This window comes from Bos taurus, chromosome 24 (genome assembly GCF_002263795.3).
Source record: "Bos taurus isolate L1 Dominette 01449 registration number 42190680 breed Hereford chromosome 24, ARS-UCD2.0, whole genome shotgun sequence".
In the NCBI taxonomy this organism is placed as follows: domain Eukaryota; kingdom Metazoa; phylum Chordata; class Mammalia; order Artiodactyla; family Bovidae; genus Bos; species Bos taurus.
This window is the reverse complement of record NC_037351.1, coordinates 30010470-30029183: the sequence shown is the minus strand read 5'-3', so window position 1 is coordinate 30029183 and position 18714 is coordinate 30010470. Positions and strand designations below refer to the sequence as shown.

At 41.0% G+C, this 18714-nt stretch overlaps 1 protein-coding gene across 3 annotated transcripts; it reads right to left on the bottom strand.

Annotated features, from left to right (window-relative positions):
* Positions 1-1312: 1312 nt before the first annotated feature.
* On the bottom strand, positions 1313-15858 carry AQP4 (aquaporin 4). 3 transcript variants are annotated; one of them, NM_181003.4, is made up of 5 exons: positions 15757-15858; positions 11905-12319; positions 10866-11030; positions 10509-10589; positions 1313-6257 (listed from the first exon to the last, which is right to left on the bottom strand). In NM_181003.4, exons 1-5 carry the CDS (start codon positions 15786-15788, stop codon positions 5979-5981), a joined length of 972 nt encoding a protein of 323 aa, NP_851346.1. In that variant the 5' UTR covers positions 15789-15858; the 3' UTR covers positions 1313-5978. The 3 variants fall into 2 exon arrangements, with proteins under 3 accessions (NP_851346.1, NP_001304721.1, NP_001304723.1); NM_001317794.2 differs by lacking the exon at positions 15757-15858 and adding an exon at positions 14742-14807.
* Between the last annotated feature and the right edge of the window lie 2856 nt (positions 15859-18714).

Below are 18714 nucleotides of genomic sequence, written 5' to 3'. Positions count from 1 at the left end.
CCCTTGTTGAGCACTAGCTACGTGCTATCACTATTCTGTGCTCAGAGGTTGCAAACATTATGCTCATGGTTTCTCAGAGACTTCTGAACATGTGGAGGCAGCAGAACTCAACTAGCTTTTTGGGGTCTTTAATGTCTTCTTGAAACCCAAGGAATGAAGATGTAGAAAAAAACTAAAAAATATTAAGAATGAATTCAGGTGACATACTGCTTTGGACATTTTCCAAGCAGGATAATTATCTAAAATCGAGCTGACATTTATTTTCTAGCTTCCCATGCTTGTTAAAATACTTTTCTTGCTGAAATACTCATAGAGCTAAATTTCATCTAACATCTGGCCATCATATAAATATAGCAATTAAAACATGTCTCGTTGCTTACACATTAGGTATACATTTTAGAAATCCAGTTAGTGTTTTATTCTTTCTAAAGTGCATTTTTCCCTTTTCTTTTCTTTAGTGTTTGAGCTAGTTTTGGACTCCTAACTGGAACTATATGCATTCAAATATTTTGCACACACTTATACAGTAAAAACCAACTAGATCAAGGTATAGTGCTTTGTGGTATTTCCTAATGATTGAGATATTCTTTAAGTTATTTATTCATTTATGCAACAAGCATTTATTGAGAGAAATGTCAAGCCTAGTTCTCAGTGCTGAGAATAAGACACAGTCTTAGCCCTTAAGGAGTTTAAAACCTAGTAGGAGAGACAGAAACCTACACAAATGATTTCACTACAATGTGACAAATGCAATAAGAGGTTCACATCCACCTGGCTCTTAAAGGCAGCATTCACCACTCTTCCGATGGGTTGCATGTTACATAAATGATTGTCCTCAATCCTTCCCTGAAGGTCTGTAACCTCTCAAAATTGAGAGGTTCCAACCGAGAACCCAAGGGAGTAAACTGATACTCACTGAGGCTACGTTATCCATCTGGGTAGGCAGAATTTGCCAAATGCCCTGAGGATGGATCGTCTATTTTGCAATACCAGCCTCATTTGAGTCACAGTTGTTTAAGTCTTCACTCTTTGACTCTCTATAATGATAGCTGATATTCAATGGTCTGTTTTGCACAGATGTGAACATTTAGAATTAAGCCCACAAAAACATTTTCACTGTCTATATGAGGACCTAACATACTGTGTACTCTGTAGGCTCTCAGAAATATATTTTATTATATGGATTCCACAACCATTTCATTTGGTGTTGATTGTACTCAAATATCTAAACCTCCCGGTCCTTCTCAATGATGCTTCAAGATGAAATGAGCAAAAGCTGTGGATGAATTTTCAAAATCATCAAACACAATGCTTACCTTTTAAAATATTAAACACTTTATTTGCACAAGCTTAGTAATATGAGATCAACATAATTCATGGAAATCAACCACAGTGCTAACACTTTAATAGATTATTCCAAATATTAGACATTACAGTTTCAATCTCCTTAACATTAGCTCTAACACTGGAATAACATTTCAGTTAATGAATAATTGTGAATATAACCATATGTTCAGTTTATTCTCACCAGTTTATCATGAATTACAATTTTATTGTGATTTGAGTCATAAAAGTGATAAACAATTGTTTATATAGTTTTATAAATTGCATGTTTATTTAATTAATCCTGAAGAGAATCTAGAAAGACATTCTGATGGGTTATATAAATTCAGTGTATTTTTTAGCTCTTGAGTTTTAACATGCATAGGTAATGCTATAACTGCTTTAAAGTTTAATGTTAATCGTACATGTTGCATAACATTTATTTGATCTGTATTTTCATAGGTTATTGTCATTTGACAAAGTGAGCAGCCACAGTTTTAAAGCCCTGGATTAAATATCTTGCATGTATTTTAGGGAAGAGGGTTTCAAAAGTTACAGCTGTTTTGGAGTGATCTGTAAAGTACTATGAAAGCAATGCAAATGTACACAATTTGGGGTAAAGAGAGTGTTACATTACACTTTCCAGAGAGTAAACACACTTTTCTAATAATTTTGATGCCATCAACGTATTGGGAAAGACAGAATGACTTTCAGGTATCAAATAGCCTGAGTTTGCATATTCTATAGTGCTTATGATGAGAGTTTATATCAGCTTTCTCTTGTCTGATAAGTTGGTCTGTTGGGCTCGCGTTGTCATTCTTAGCTGTCACAAAGGCAATTTATCTGTCACATGTTCACAGCATGTGGAAACAGTGTCAACAGGCTGCAACAGAGAGCTTCACTGGGATCAATTCTAGTATTTGAATGTGCTATTCTATTTTGGAATATTTTGGTTCATTATGGAGTTTAAATCAGTAAGTGAGTTGCCTGGTTTCATGGTCTAAGAAGAATATTCTGTGCTATCTAGAATCAGACCTCTAATAATTAGATGGCTTAATTCCGTCATGTGCTGGGTGCTGTGCTTAGTTGCTCAGTCGTGTTCGACTCTTTGCAACCCCAGGGACTGTAGCCCACCAGGCTCCTCTGTCCATGGGATTCTCCAAGCAAGAATACTGGAGTGGATTGCCATGCCCTCCTCCAGGGGATCTTCCCAGCCCAGGGATCGAACCCAGGCCTTCCGCAATGCAGGCGGATTCTTTACCATCTGAGCCACCAGGGAAGCGTGTTAGCAAAATACTTCTAATCTTGTAAAATCTTCAAGACTGAGCCAGCACCTACCAACTGCATCAGTAAAAGGATCAAAAGGGGGAAAATACAAGAATATAGGAAAAACATCAAATGGCAGAAATGAAGTGTAAGAATGTTACATTTAAGCAACTATTTAGATACCAGAAAATACTTCCTTCCAGTATAAAAGTTGAGAACTCTTTGAAGAAAATGTCATCTTCTACAATGAAAACATACTTTCAAACTCTGGACCCCCAATTTTAAAGAAAGCCCTGGAAACTTAAAAAATAACTCTTACCCTTTGTACTCCTTTGGCAAACTATATACATTTGCGATGTAGGGACCACCTTACAATTGGGGCGGGGGGCGCTTGTTGTACTTTTCCTTAGGGAAGAGGCGGCTGGCATCGTTTCCTGGCTGGGTATAATTCATTTATGTCCTTCCAGTTTTTTCTCTCTGATCTCTTTTCTGTATATCTGTCAGCAGCACTCTCCTGGGAGCAGCACGATGCACTTCATTAATAAGAAGGGATTAAAGGAAAAAGCCCCAGTCTCTTAATACACTTGGATAATTTGGTGTCATCCACAAGGCAAAAGACCCCTGCTGCATAGATGTCATTAGAAAGGTACAATTTCATTACTTTTTACTGGTAGAGCCTTGAGTGAAATACAAAATATGTTGTCTCATATGCGGGGAAAGGAAAGTGCAGAAGCTTTCATTCGCTGCATGCCCCTAAAATAGTAGAAGGCAAAAATATATTCGATGGTTTTTACATTTATATGGCCTTCCCTTAGTACTCCTTGAACTCATGCTTCTATAAAATATTGAACAAAATAAAGATGAAAAGAAAATTATTTATATCCTTAAATCACAAATGAAATGTATATATATATTTTCTCAACTAACACACTTGTTTTGAATACCTACTATGTGCCAGGTACTCTGCTTGTTGCTGGAAAACAAATGACCAAAATATAATTCATGAGGGTTTTTTTTTTTTTTCCAGTGATAGCTTATCAAATGCTCTAACTGGAAGTAAGTGTAAAATTGACTGTATAAGAAGTAAACCATATGGCTGAATAAAAATGATCCTACACCAGTAAACTTGAAGTGTATTCAAAATGTTTCCTTTTTTCCCTTGATGTGTGTGTTAGTTGCTTAGTTGTGTCCAACTCTTTGCAGCCAGGCTCCTCTGTCCATGGAATTCTCCAGGCCAGAATACTGGAGTGGGTTGCCATTCTCTTCTCCAAGGGATCTTCCTGACCCAGGGATCAAACCTGTGTCTCCTCCATTGCAATCAGATTCTTTATCATCTGAGCCACCAGGGAAGACCCTTTCCCTTGCTAACCTAACTTATTTTTGAACTGGCATGTTTGCCTATGGTTGATAGCATTATCTTTTGAGCTAAACCACTCCTAGTTTTAAGCCTTTAATGATATATTGAGCAAACATGAAAAGATGGGCATAAACCATCCTTAGAAATACACCCTAGTTCCTATAGATGCTGTCCCAAGCAGGAAGCAGCGTGCCTCGATGATGGAGGGTGTGGACAGCCACCAAAGGGACCTGGGATTTAGGCACCTGCCAAAAAGATGACAATGGGACTTCTGGGGACTCCCCTGGTGTGATGTCTCTCTTGGAACCTTATGCATTCCTTTCCTAGCACCGAAGAGAATCAGATTTAATAGTGGTCCATTATCTCACTGCAACAGACACACAACTGCCATTAACACTGAAAAGTGACACGCAGTTGGAACTGTGTGTGGGAGAAGAAAGCCCTTGATTATCAGCTATTTACAAGCCACTCTTTGCAGTGATAGGTTTTTGCTTTACTATTAGCTTTTGTTCAGTGAAATCGACTTTTGCAGCTCTTTGTCTAAAACAAAGGCTAGAACAGACTGGGGTTTAGATGACAGCAACTGGCATTTCTAGAGACAATTTTACTGACATAAGGCAAAGCAGTACAGAAAAAAAAAAAAAAAAACAACCCAAGTTATTTTGACAAACAAATGAGTCAATAATGAAAATTCTTAAAAACCACATTGGGTTACATACAGTATCTCTACAAATGAAAGACTGTCATCTAGTCAGCTTGGAATACAGAGGATTTTGATGTCCTCACCCTTTTATTTTGCAGTCTTGTTGTTCTTGTCCTTCGTGCATTTTAGTTCATTAAAATATCATTACGTGTACAATGAAGATGATCAACAAAGGCACAGTGAAGATTATCAATAAATGTCATGAGAAGTGGGAGGGTAGCAGCGATTGGGGCTGGCAGGACCAGTGTGTACACCTTCTAGAATGAGCAGAGCTTAATAATTAACAAAAACTCAGAACTCAACTAGTTATGTTCTTGTTATCAAAAATATGTCTCAGCTAATGTTTAAGTACAGTTAACCAAAATTACAAACAAAAAAAAACACCCCAGTTTTGCCAATAAATTAAAAAAAAAAAAGCAAACGGTTAAGTGGTTACAAGTTTAGATTGTTAAACTCATGTGGTGTATTTGAGGACATGCACTGAAAACAGATCATCTGAAACCATCCTACAGATTGCCTTTTTCCACAGGATTTTTGTATGATGGGAAGTTTCCACCCACCCCCATATAATTTTTCAGGTCTGTTTGTCCTGAGTCTCAATAGGTACCTTATGATGTAGATGTTTTATTAGGTGAATAAACATAAAGAATTTTATGAACATTATTCAAATTTCTGGGCTTTAGATCCATATTTACCCTAGAGACAGTGAGGAGGAGGAAGAAATATTATGAACTGAGTTTGGGTTGAAAGTTGGGTATTTGAAATATAAATGAAAACAACTCATTAGCAATGACTCATTAATATTCATTTGCCGAGGTAGTTTAAACATAAGGGATTGCATGTAAAAGAGTTTGTTATATTTTCTCTCTCGAATGTGCAAGACTCTGTGACATACTCTGCATTTTGCCATTGACAAACTGGATTTAAAAGAATAAATACTCAGATGAGGATTGGCGATACCACTTACAAGGAAGAGGAAATAAGCTGATAGGTTATGTCTGTGTGATAGATACGTCAGGCAAGCCTTAACAAAATCTTGATAGCATTTTAAATTGATTATCAATTAATGTCAAATAGATAAACTAGATACACATTTGCTTTGGGGATACTTCAAAAAGATTTTTTTTTTTTAGATTTGAAATTCATGATAGGTTTCTTCCAGTCCTCCTTGGTAAATAATGAAATATTTACTGTCTAGACTGAGTAATATGACATGAAACAACAAACCTGCACATGTCTAATTTATAACAAATCTGTTTCCTTAATGGGTGGAAGGAGATCTGAGGACAGTTCTAAGGGCTCTTGTCTGCTTTCAGTGCTGCCTGCTAGTCATACTGAAGACAACACCTCTCCAGATGGGTCTTTCCCTTTCTTCTCCTCCCCCCGGTCAATGTCGATCACGTGCACCACTCCGGGTTTTAGAATCAAGTCGTCGGTCTCTACCTGACTCCTGTTGTCCTCCACCTCCATGTAGCTCCCTTTTGTTTGCTGGGCAGCTTTGCTGAAGGCTTCTTTAAATCGACGTTTGAGTTCAACATCTGGACAGAAGACATACTCATAGAGGCCACCAGCAAGGACAGCTCCTATGATTGGTCCAACCCAATATATCTGGGAGAAAGATGGAAGAGTTATAGAGCGTAAGTAGAGTAAAACTATTTCTCTGAACAATGCATGAATATAGAACTTTGCTGATTTAAATTGAGAGCAAATATGGCATGCATAAAAAGAGACCCTTGGAAACAAAATAAGAAAGCACGTTAAATCTACGTCTGAGATCCATATATTACTAAATAACATTTTGAACAGAAAATAAGAAGACTGTTTCCTCTTTTCTTTTCCTGCTTTCATTATGTTCTTTCCATTTTCAGATAATCCTGAAAGATAGGTCCTCTTTGGTGGTGCTATAAATTAAAAAGACACTAAAACTTATTTAACTAAAATAGAGAAAAAATTTTCTGGAAAGTATCAATACTTGTTTTCTTAATATTGCCATCTTATATTGGTTTTCTACATAATCACAATCATGGTACAGATCGTACCACTTGGGGCTTTAATTATTCAGTACAGCATGATAAATGGCATCTGAGGTCTACCACTTAGCAATTTTGTGACTGCTTGCATCCATTACATAACCTCATGAACACTTAATTCCATCAGATGCAAAACAGGAATAATAATAATACACACCTCACCGTTGTCAGGATTAAATTGAAATACTTGTAAAGTACTTAAGAGTTCCAGTTTCATAGTAACTTGCTCCTTTCCATGTTTCCTAGACAATTTAAAGATGTATGGATCTAGGCTGGCTATAAGTCACTTTCCTTATGTTACATGTTTTTTTTCTCTGAAATTTGGTGATTTGTTTTAAGAGAAAACCTCAAGGTTTATCCATTGATCTTCTTGCAGAGTGCGTTTATCCTCATGGTTCTTATACTGATGACTTGGTGGAAAAATCTGTGCTGAGTTTATGGATGATGGTGAGTAGAGGATTTGCCATCCCATAGGATTTTAATTCAATAACTAGAAGTTTCTATCATATTAGTTATGTGTCTAGAATAAACTAAGTTTTGAGATTGGATAAACTCTAACATTTGCTTTAGAGTACATGTAGACTATAGGATCTCAGACAGTAAAAATCTGCCTGCAATGCGAGAGACCTGGCTCAGGAAGACTCCCTGGAGAAGGGAATGGCTAACCACTTCAGTATTCTTGCCTGGAGAATTCCAGGCAAGAGGAGGAGCTTGGTAGCTAGGTTACAGTCCATGGGGTTGCAAAGAATCAGACAAGACTGAGAAACTAAGACTTTCACTTTCAGATTGTGGAGCATTAGACGTTCATTCAGCAGATGGACTTGAGCAACAGTTGTTCAGTCACTAAGTTGTGTTCGACTCTTTGTGACCCCACGGACTGCAGCATGCCAAACACTGTTTATTGAGTACTTTCTCTGGGCTGGCTGTATTCAGTGCTTAACTTGTATTAACTCATTTTATTCTAACTGATCTTTGAGATAGATATTATTATTATCCCATTTTATGGGTATGAAAATGGATATGCAGAGAGGGTGAGAAGCTTGCTTAAAAATTTATGCTTAGCGAGTGGTTGAGCTGGGATTTCAGGTCTGTCTGATTTCAAAGCTCTTTCGAACCATTATGCTGTTTTCTATTATACTCGCTAATGGTAAAGAACCTGCCTGCCAATGCAGGAGACATAAGAGACAGGAGTTCGTTCTCTGGGTCAGGACGATCCCCTGGAGAAGGGAACGGAAACCCACTCCAGTGTTCTTTCCTGGAGAAGCCCATGGACAGAGAAGCCTGGTGGGCTACAGTCAATGGGGTCGTGAAGAGTTGGACACGACTGAAGAGCTTAGCACAGATACACACACACATGCTACACTTCTCTCATTTGGAAAAAAAAAATCAGATGAATACTTCTGGGTTAAAACACTCTGTGGAAATTAAATTCATTTAGCACCCTCATTGCACAGTCTAAAGAAAATTCAAACTTAAGCTGAAGCGGAACACATACACTTTACAGGGAAATTGTTGACAAAGTGGCTGCAAGAACCAAGTTCCTTATCTTGAACATGAAAGAAATCATGTCAGAGTTGACCTTCTTAATGCCCTTTCAAAGGGGAAATGAGAGCCCTCCTCTAAATGTCTTTGTGCTACATTCCTTTGGTAAGATCTCATTTGGTATGCTCTATTCCATAAGCTCCAAATTCCACAAGAGAGACAAAGGACTGCTAAATAATTACAGTTCCTTCAAAACACTTATTCAGAAGACATCTGGCTGCATGCTCTCAAAACAAATCTCAGTTTCAAGTTGCTATTTCCAAAGTTATAATGCCCCTTAACTTTTAAAATTCATAAAGGTAAAGAATTTTTACTGCTAAAAATCCAGAAAATCCAGAAAAGAAGACTAAAAAATATTATTATACCACACGCAAAATTCATCATTAATATCTTGCTATTTTCATCTATCAGTCTACCTATTTACAGATATACTTTAATTGTTAATTTTACACAACCATTGTTACAAAACGGACATTAGTTTTCAGTAGGATTAAGTGTTATAGCAACAAGGGGAACCTTAGATTCAGTCAACAAGCTAAGGATTTTTTTTTGCCACTCAAATTTTAACTAGTGTATCACAACTCAAATAATTAATAAAAACACATGTTTTCATCTACATTTTAAAGTCCTCATGGATTAAAATTTTTCATTTTTCTAAATTTCAAATAGAAAAATTGTTTGAGTGTATAAGTTGAACTAAAAGTTGTACTTTTATCATAAGATCTATATACTGTGTTCCTTTGCTCAGTTGTGTCCAACTCTTTGTGACCCCATGACACCAGGCTCCTCTGTCCATGGGATTCTCTAGGCAAGAATACTCGAGTGGGTTGCCATTTCCTCCTCCAGGGGATTGTCTCGACCCAGGGATCGAACCGGTGTCTCTTGCATCTCCCAGATTGGCAGGTGGCTTACCACTAGTGCCACCTGGGAAGCCCTGAGATCTATATACTGCGTTTCCATTCCTGTTAATGTGGCAAGTCCTTAGAGACATACATGGGAATTTCAGTGGCAAAATGACCAATTGCATGGATAGTATTGCTGACTAAGCTTTTTCATGGCCGGGTCCAAATCCTTGCTTTTGATCACTGATGTTCATGCTTTTATTTAATGGGATAGATTACTCATAAAGACTTGGTACACTTTTCTTAGAAGTGAAAGCACATAGCAGTGGGGCAGTTTCTTCTCATTTGCAACATAGATCACGGATGAATGCATGTGACTGGGTTAATAACCCCTGTATGCATGACATTAAAACATAAGCGACATCTATTACAGAAAAGAATCTAAAAAGAATATATATATACATTCATACACTTGTGTGTGTAACTAAATCACTTTGCTGTACACCTGAAACTAACACAGAATTGTGTATCAACTATACAGCAATAAAACAAAAAACATTACATTCGTGAATTAAAAATAAAAGGTGTAAAAGAGCATTCACAACATATACATGAAGATAAAAGTTAGCCCCATTTGAAGCTGGCTTATATACACCTATTTTTATTGGTTGTTGTAAGTCAGTATGTAAAAGATCTTCAGAACTGTCACATTATTCATTTAAGGGATTTACATTTCTTTTTGGTAAGAAACAATTGAAAAGAAATCGACTGTGGTATCAATGGATACCGCTGCTCTCTAGAAGCACTGCCCCCACATTAAGTAGGGTAGGCATGAGGTGTGAGAATTGTGTCTTTCCTGAAAGTCACTTATTCTTCCAGCTATGGATATGGTGATAATAGCATAAGCTCTGGCACTATCCATTCCTCACCATCTGCAGTTCACATGCTCCCAGCTCCTATACTGTTAATTGGGTTCATGCTTTTGTAAACAAGAAGGGTAAATATTTTTGCTACGTGCTTTTAAGCATTTCTCTTTTTCTTCTTTTTATTGTTTCGCAAGCATATTATGTATCATTGCTGGGAAGGGTTTACTTTCAATTATTTAAACATCATATTCACTTAACCACCCTGATTTTAATTTGTTACAGCCAGGCAACCTCCATATACAATATATTCTGCCAAAGTCTATCAGAATACAGTGTGCAGAGCAGCGGTTAAAAAAAAAAGACTATCACTAAAGGCTCAAAAGAGATATGAAATGTTTTACAGCAGATAAAATCTGTCCCAGTCTGTCCCTAGTCTTTATGAAAGATGTAATAAAGTGGTGGTGGGGGGGTTACAGTTGGGTGAAAGAGAAACTAGTGAGCAAAATAATGGGGAAAAAAAGCTCTATGGCTCATTGTCCTCAACTTTAGGAAAATAGGAACAATGAACATGATGGTTACCCAGTGGTTCTCCCAATTTCCCATGATAACTGCAGGTCCAAAGGATCGGGCGGGGTTCATGCTGGCACCAGTGTAATTGATCTACAGGGGAAAAGAACACAACTTCAGACATTGCTGAAACAGGGCTACTAACAGGTAGCCTTCATGGCATTATGTCACTGTTGGCCAAGTCAGTTAGAGGAAGGTTAGCAGCCTTAGCAACATTCTCATCACAAAGTTAGCAAAACAATAACCTAAAATGGACAGAAGAGGCTGGATACTAAAGAACTACAGCTGTGAAACGCAACATCTTCAGGCCAGCTGAAGGGCGAGGCTAAACAACGTGGATCCGTTATTTAAAGGAACTTGGAAACTTACTGCAAATAAATGTCCAATTGCAACAGAGATCCCAATGGCTAAAGCTATGGAACCGGTGACATCAGTCCGTTTGGAATCACAGCTGGCAAAAATAGTAAACACCAACTGAAATGTGATTATCAACTCCACCAGGAGACCGTGTCCAGCGCTAAGATTTCCGTGAACCTGGAGACAGAAAAATACTCCATCTGAATTGACAAGAGAACCTTTTCTGTGATAACATATCATTGTGAAAGGCACATTTTATTCCTATAAAAACTGATGGTCAGTTTGAGTCTTCTGTTCCACCCCTGATTGAGAGATGCATCTCCCCCCTCAAAAATAAATACTTATTTTGGGCCAGCACAGATAATTAATTAATCTTATAATGACCAAGTGGGAGTTTGTGCTGAATGTTCTTTTCTACAAAGAAAGCAAAATATGCTACTGCTGCACTTAAGTTATAAAAGAGTTTCTTGAGAGCCTTGTAATTTTATAAGGCAAAGATTAAATTTATTAATTAGGTTTAAATTAATTAATATATACTTCAATTAAAATTTAACTGTGTGTGGTTTTTTAATCAACGCCTGTGCTGAGCTAACAAATGATATACTTAATCAGCTAAGAACAAAACCAGGATCAAATGCCAATTCATTTTTTTGAGTGTGACCCTTGATGTTTTAAACCTCATGTTCATGGTAACAAATAAAACTGTTCCTTCTGCTAGTGAACCAACAAATAATTGTAATAAAAATGTCTTATGTTATATATATAGTCAATGCAGTCACTGGGATGGAGAGAAAGAGGAAAAAAGAACCCAACACAATTTTTGTGCTGCCCAGACTTAGTGCTATTCAAGTCATTCAACAGCAAATAATGACTCTATATGATATATTCAGTGTGGCTGGAATCAGTTTGCACCCCTATCAAGAGTTATCAGACAACCCCTGGGAATAAATTAGCAATTTTAGGAAAGACTCTAAGGTCACCAGGGTGTCATTTAGCACTCCATATAAGCTGCCTGGAGTCCGAGACTGAAAACAACAGCTAAAGATGGTACCGTGGTGACTCCAAGGCCCCCTACCACACTGGGAGGCGTGACCAGGTAGAGAATTCCGGCTCCAATGATGGCGCCCAGGCACTGAGCTGCAATGTAGAAGACAGACTTGGCGATGCTAATCCTCCTGGTGCACACCATGGCCACCGTCACAGCGGGGTTGATGTGGCCACCACTGATGTGGCCAAAGCACTGGACCATAGTCGCGATGCTGAGTCCAAAGCAGAGGGAGATGAGAACCATGTCGACAGGTAGTGGCTTTTCTGCTCCACCCCAGTTGATGGTGGATCCCAGGCTGAGCAGGACAAAAATAAGCATGGCCAGAAATTCCGCAGTGACTGCCTTCCAGAAAGTTTGTGTCCAGACCCCTTTGAAGGCCACCATGATACTCTCTCTTGTACACAAAGGTCCACACTTACTGAAAAGAAAAAGCAAAATTGGCATCAGAAGCTACTGAATCAGAGTCTCCTGAGATGATGGCCAGGCCCTCGGGCTCCCAGGTGGCTCAGTGGTAAACAATCTGCCTGCCAATGCAGGAGATGTGGGTTCGATCCCTGGGTCATGACGATCCTGTGGAGAGGGAAGTGACAACCCACTCCAGTGTTCTTGCCTGGGAAATTCCATGGACAGAGGAGCCTGGCGGGCTACAGTCCATGGGGTCTCAAAGAGTCTGACACAACTGAGCCACCAAACAGCAGCAGCAGGCCCTCAGTCTTGCCTATTGTGGGGCACCTCCCACCAAAGTTTATTTGCATATAAAGCCTCCCTCAAGGTCATCTGCATACAAAGAAAGGATGCTTCGGGAAAATCTCCTTAGCTACTTAATTATCTCCTTAATTAATAATCAAGAGATTGTCATTCTGATCCCCTTTGATTTAATATCCAAAGATCATCCAGTTTCACTGAAAAATTATCTGAATTGTCCCTAGAAAGGAAAATATCTGGATCAAGTTCCTTAAAGAATTAAGTATATTTACCTTGTAGTTAATTCCCTCTGAGCAACTTTTTACATTTTCAATGTACTTTTTACACGTCATTTCTATTTGGAACCTACGGCCATAAGAAAGAGAGGTCTTTTCCAGTTTTGCACTTTCTGGTTCAAATGGCATTCTGGAAATGGATTTTGAGAGCTGATTGTCCCTTCTCTCCTCCAGTGGAGACTCTGATGAAGGGGTGTTCTGTGAGGAAGCCAGGAAGGCTATCTTTTGAGAATGTCTTTTGACTGATACGGGCAGTGGGGACTCGCACAGCAGAGCTGGGACCCAGAACTGGGACGAGGATGCTGCCGTGCTCTCCTGGCCAGCGTGGGGAGAAGTCCTAGAGCCCGCCTGGTCCGGAGGTCCAGCGCAGGCCGCCCGGGACCAGGAGCGCCCGGGCGGGGCGGCTCCGGGAAGCCCACCCACCCCTGGGTCCCAGGCATCTCGTCCGACACGGGGGATAGATTAGAAGTGCATTCTGGCCTCTGCGGTACTTCTGCAGGGTTGAGGGACTGTCCCTTCTTGGGCTTGACTCCCCATCCCTTGATGTTCACCTCTGATAAAATCCTCCCAGAGGGATCCTGGAGGCCAGCGTGTGCGGGCAGCACCCCCGGCACCCTAGCCGCCAACTGCGAGGGACAGCGACTTGGGGAGAGGGGCGGAAGGCCGCTGGGCGAGGGGAGGGTGGTCAGGAAGACCATGGGCCTCAAAGCAGGAGGCTCTGGAAAGCGGTTTTTCTCTAGTGTCTTCTTGATGGCATTCTCTAAATCTGCCGGTACCTCTTCTGCGGGAGCTTGCTGTGCCTTGAGTGGGTGGGGAGGACTGGTGGGGGGGGACGTGAAGGCTGGGTGGGGGCAGCAAGGCAGCCTTTGGGAAGGAAGACCCTCTCTTCCTCCACTGTTTCCCTGCTAATACCTTGGGATCTTCACAGCTGAGAAGGGATGCGCTTTGAGGATATTAATGGCAAGAAATGACTAGGATTCCTCTTGGGGGACAATCATCCCAGTGACCCCGTTTTTCAAGACATTTGCCCTTATTCTTGGTCTGTGATGGGGTAGGAGAGAGTGATGGAATGTGGAAAGCATTTAGTGAGACTCATCCCAGGGGACTATGAAAAGGGTAATGCGAGAAGGTGGGCTTCCCAGGTGGTGCTAGTGGTAAAGAACCCACCTGCTAATACAGGAGACTTGGGTTCCATCCTTGGATTGGGAAGATCCCCTGGAGAAGGGCACAGCAACCCACTCCAGTATTCTTGCCTAGAGAATCCCATGGACAGAGGAGCCTGATGGGCTACGGTCCATGGTGTTGAAAAGAGTCGGAAACGACCGAAGCAATTTAACACACCCAAAGGCAGGCAAGAAAGCCAGGTATTTTAACAGATTAGAGTTATTGCAGTTCTTCTGAGCATGGGCGCTTCCCTCCCCCATCGAGTCCCCAGGATCCTAGTCTGGTTGAGCCAGTGGGTGAGAACTGTGCCTATAAGTGCCAGGGGAACCCTGCCTTGACCTTTAGGATCTTGACTCAGCCCCTGGTTTGACATGGGGCTTTGCTACAGGGCTGGAAAGCGAAACCCATTTTCTGCCCAAGCCTAGGTGGCTCCAGAAGGGGACCAGCCAACTCCGTCTGTCTGGAGCATCCCCCATCCCAGTGAACAACTCTAAGCAAATCATGCAATTAGGAGAAACCCCAGCTGGGAGGACACTGACATCACACTCCCTAGAGAAACAGAAAATAAAGAGACCAAAACAGTGCTTGGAGCCAGGCAGCCAGTGAGGGTGCCCTGGGGGAGAAATGACAATATCCCAAAAGGGGAGAAATTCACAAATTGAAAAAAGAAGTTTCAAAAGTGGCTTTAGAACTTACCAGCAGCCCACGGCTGTAGCCAGGATGGCAGAGGGCTAGGTGCTATGTCAGGGGCTGGTCCTCTGTGGCCAGATTTAGTGGGAAAAAAGGGAGAGGCAGGAAGCTAAGGCAGCCAGGTGGGCAGGACTCGGCAGGTCCCATTCAGCAGCCACACAGGGAGCCCAGGGAGAGGCATGCCCTGGGGACAGGCCGCCTCCTCCCTGCACCCTCTCCCTCACCTTCCCTGCTCATTCTCTGCACCTTCTCCAGAGACCCAATCTCAGAAGCTCAGTTGCTCTTTCAGCTTCAAGACTTTATCAGCCAGAGGAATAAAAACAACCCCCCTCCAACCTCCGAAGTAAACAAATAGACACCTTGAGCATGCCTTTAGTTTTCTTTGAAAATCCGCAGAATCTGATCTCTTTCCAGGGCAGAATGACCAACCTCAGAGGGCTGTGAACCCCAGGGTCCCCTGGCGGCACATACATACCTCTGTCTTGACAAGTGCTCAGCTCAGCTCTTTCGCAGCCCCTCTGAGTTATCTACCGTCAATGTTCCCTTCCCTGTTCACACTCCCTGGAAATGCATCAATACCATTTGTTGTGCTTTTTCCCCTTTTGCTCCAGAACAAAGGGGGTTTGTTGATGTGACCGGGTTATAGAGAGCCCGACATTACTTACTAGCCGAACCCCCAGCCTGATCCACTTCTGGACAGCTGAGCCCCTAGATAAGTGATTTTTCTGATGAAAAATACTAGATGATAGATTTAGCTCCATAGACTCCATAGAGGCATTTTCTTGGGCTATAGGTCTCCAATATATGGAGGATTTTTGCTGTAAATCATCCCCCTTTTTCTTCTGCCCTCTCTCTGCCTCTCTTATGAGTATGCCCATACCCAGCCCTGGAAGAACCACCTGCCCTACAGTTTCCTTCTAGATTCTGCCTGAGCAGCACACGTATCTGTAATAAAAGAGTCCCAAGTTTCATCTTTCATCCGAGCCTCAGCATTGTTCCCTTAAGGCAAAGAAGGACTTACCCCCACCGCCTCGCTGCGGGTCTGTCACTCATGCCTCCCCCGGCCAGAGTGCAGCGCTCACATTGCCAGCCCCACGGCTCCCAGTGCGCCGGGAGTCAGATTACGGCCACTTGTCTGATTGGGTTTTTGAAGTCTTAGGGGTGGAAAGATTCGGCACCATGTGGCAATCGCCAAGTTATATTTGAACTTGAAATGACTTTCTCTACCTGATCGTTATAGACACAGGACATTTCAGGAACACAAAATGCTGGCTCACCTAATCCTTGAAAATGAGGCTTTCCCCAAATCTTTATTTGAAATCCTCCCACCACAGGGAACTGCTGAGAAATTTTGTTGTTGTTGTTCTGTGTGCAGTCGAATTTGGGCGACTATTAAGAGCACGGATTTGCATTATCCAGCAGTTGAGATGAACGGAATGAGATTCAGGCTTCGGTGCATTTGTTTTTGAGTGGCGACATAGCCAGTGGGTTCTATGCGAAGTTTTTGCTCACAGAAGCAGTTTTCAAAGTACTGCAGATCACTTCAGGTCCCTTGGAGCCTCTGCAGCACTGATTTGAGTAACAGGATATAAGACTGCTTTAGAGTCTCACCTGACTGTTATGTTAACAATTGTTGGTAAGAAGTAGCAAATTTTAAACAGATAAACGTTGGGTGGCACAAAATTATTGGGAACTAGCTGCTTCTTGTTGTTCAGTTGCTAAATCGTGTCTGACTCTTTGTGACTCCATGGACTGCAGGATGCCAGGCTCCTCTGTCTTCCATTATCTCCCCAAATTTGCTCAAATTCACGTCTGTTGATTCAGGGATGCTATCTAACCATCTCATGCACTGCTGCCCGTGTCTCCTTTTGCCTTCAATCTTTCCCAGCATTAAAGTCTTTTCCAGTAAGGTGGGAACTAGAAGTAAATTTAATATCTAGAAACCCAAGGACAGGACTGACTTGACTGCACCATTTTTGGGGTCCAGTGAAAAGTGAATGCAGGACTCCTTGTTGAAAAATTATTAAGAATTTCCAGTTTGCAGCAGTAGGATATGAAAGGAAGTACGGGACCCTTCTAAATGCACAGGTTGTGTGCCGGTGAGGCAGGCCCGGCTAAAGAGTTCTGGAAGGTCTGACAGTTAGTGCCTGCATTACCATCTCATTTTTTTCTTTCTTAAAATGGACCACAGGTACCTAGGACTGAAATAATCATCATCCTTGATACAGGGCACTCTGTCATCACTGGTACATTTATGGCCCTCTTTTATTTTATATTATTTTAATTAGTTACTTTTTAATAGTATAATGATCATCATACTGGCAACTAGACCTGTGATAATAACTCACTATGGGACCCTCTTTATCCCCGCCCTGCTTCTCTACCTACCATCTCATTTCACATAGGAGCTTCCTTTTTTCCCCCAGAATGGACTGTGGCAAGAAAGAAATACAGGAGAGAGAAGAAAACAGTTATGTTTTCACATCATGGTTACAATTTCTTGTTTTCTTGTCTCTTTTGGATACTTGAGAACTGGGAATGGTTGAAAAGCTCTCATGAGAAAGAGGGATTACAATTTTGAGTGTGAATTTCAGAGGAGCTCTTTATTTCTGTTTCCAGCATTCTCAGATAACAAAGATTGAATTTATATCCTTTAAGAATGTGGCTGCATACTGATGGCTGTTCATCAGGGGTTTCAGCCTTTGAAAACACATGCAAGTCAGAACAAACTCTGGTAAGAGGGCAACAGAGAATTTATGGCAATCTGCAAAGAACACTTAAAATATTTCCTGTTCATCCACCTTATTAGGACTGACTAGAATGCATTCTTTTTTTTATATAGCTGAGTAATATTCCATTGTATATATGTGCAACAATTTCTGTATCCATTCATCTGTTGATGGACATCTAGGTTGCTTCCATGTCCTATTGCGAAGTTGGTTGTGAAGTTGCTCAGTCGTGTCCGACTTTTTGCAACCCCAGGGACTGTAGCCTGCCAGGCTCCTCCGTCCATGGGATTTTCCAGGCAAGAATATTGGAGTGGGTTGCCATTTTCTTCTCCATGTCCTATAGCTATTGTAAAAAGTGCTTCCATGAAGATTGGGGTACAGGTGCCTCTTTCAGTTATGGTTTTCTTAGGGTATATGCCCAGTAGTGGGATTGCTGGGTCATATGACACAGTATTGTAAAACAATTATCCTCCAATTAAAAAAAGAACAACAACAACAAAAATTATTTCCTGTTGATTGTTACAGCTGTTTACTATTCAGATTTTTGAATGAGATTTTTTAAAGGTGCAAAATGTTCTTTTTTTTTTTTAATTTGAAAACTTTGATTTGGACAATGGGTCAGAAGTGCTTGTGAGGTCTTTGAGTCCAAGGAACAGTGCTGTGAGGTTTAAGTTCTTCCTTGAGAATGAGGCCTGTGGTGCTAGCCACAGAAACCTACCAAATGTGGCATTGTGTAGGGCTGCTGGTCAGCAGGAGGACATTTTTCAGGTCCACCCTTTGTAAGTTGCACTCGGCTCATTAGCATTCACTCCATGGTGGTGGCAGTTCCCGGCACCATTTTACAAAGTGCCAACAGAACTTGGTTACCACAGTTTCTCAGACCCTTTCCCTTTCTTCTGGCTGGCTGATCACTGCCCTGGTAGAATGTGTTGACAGTCCAGTTCCTAAGCGATGGCTGTTCCCATCAAGGGAAGGGCCACCCTAATTGGCATCAACTCACACTTATTAGTACTCTCAGCAGAGAGGTTCAGAATTGACCAGGGATTAACCCTTCACTTCCTGGAGGTAGTTTTTCTTTTCAGATATTCTTTATTATCCTTTCTATATTTGAGATGGTAATATTGACCTTCCTATGCTACATTCAGTCTACCTACTTCCCTGGCTTTTCTTTAAACTAGGGATAGAAACTTCCAATAGGACTGTTTATGGCAATGCATGCAGGATACAATAATGAAAGAAATCAGCTGTAT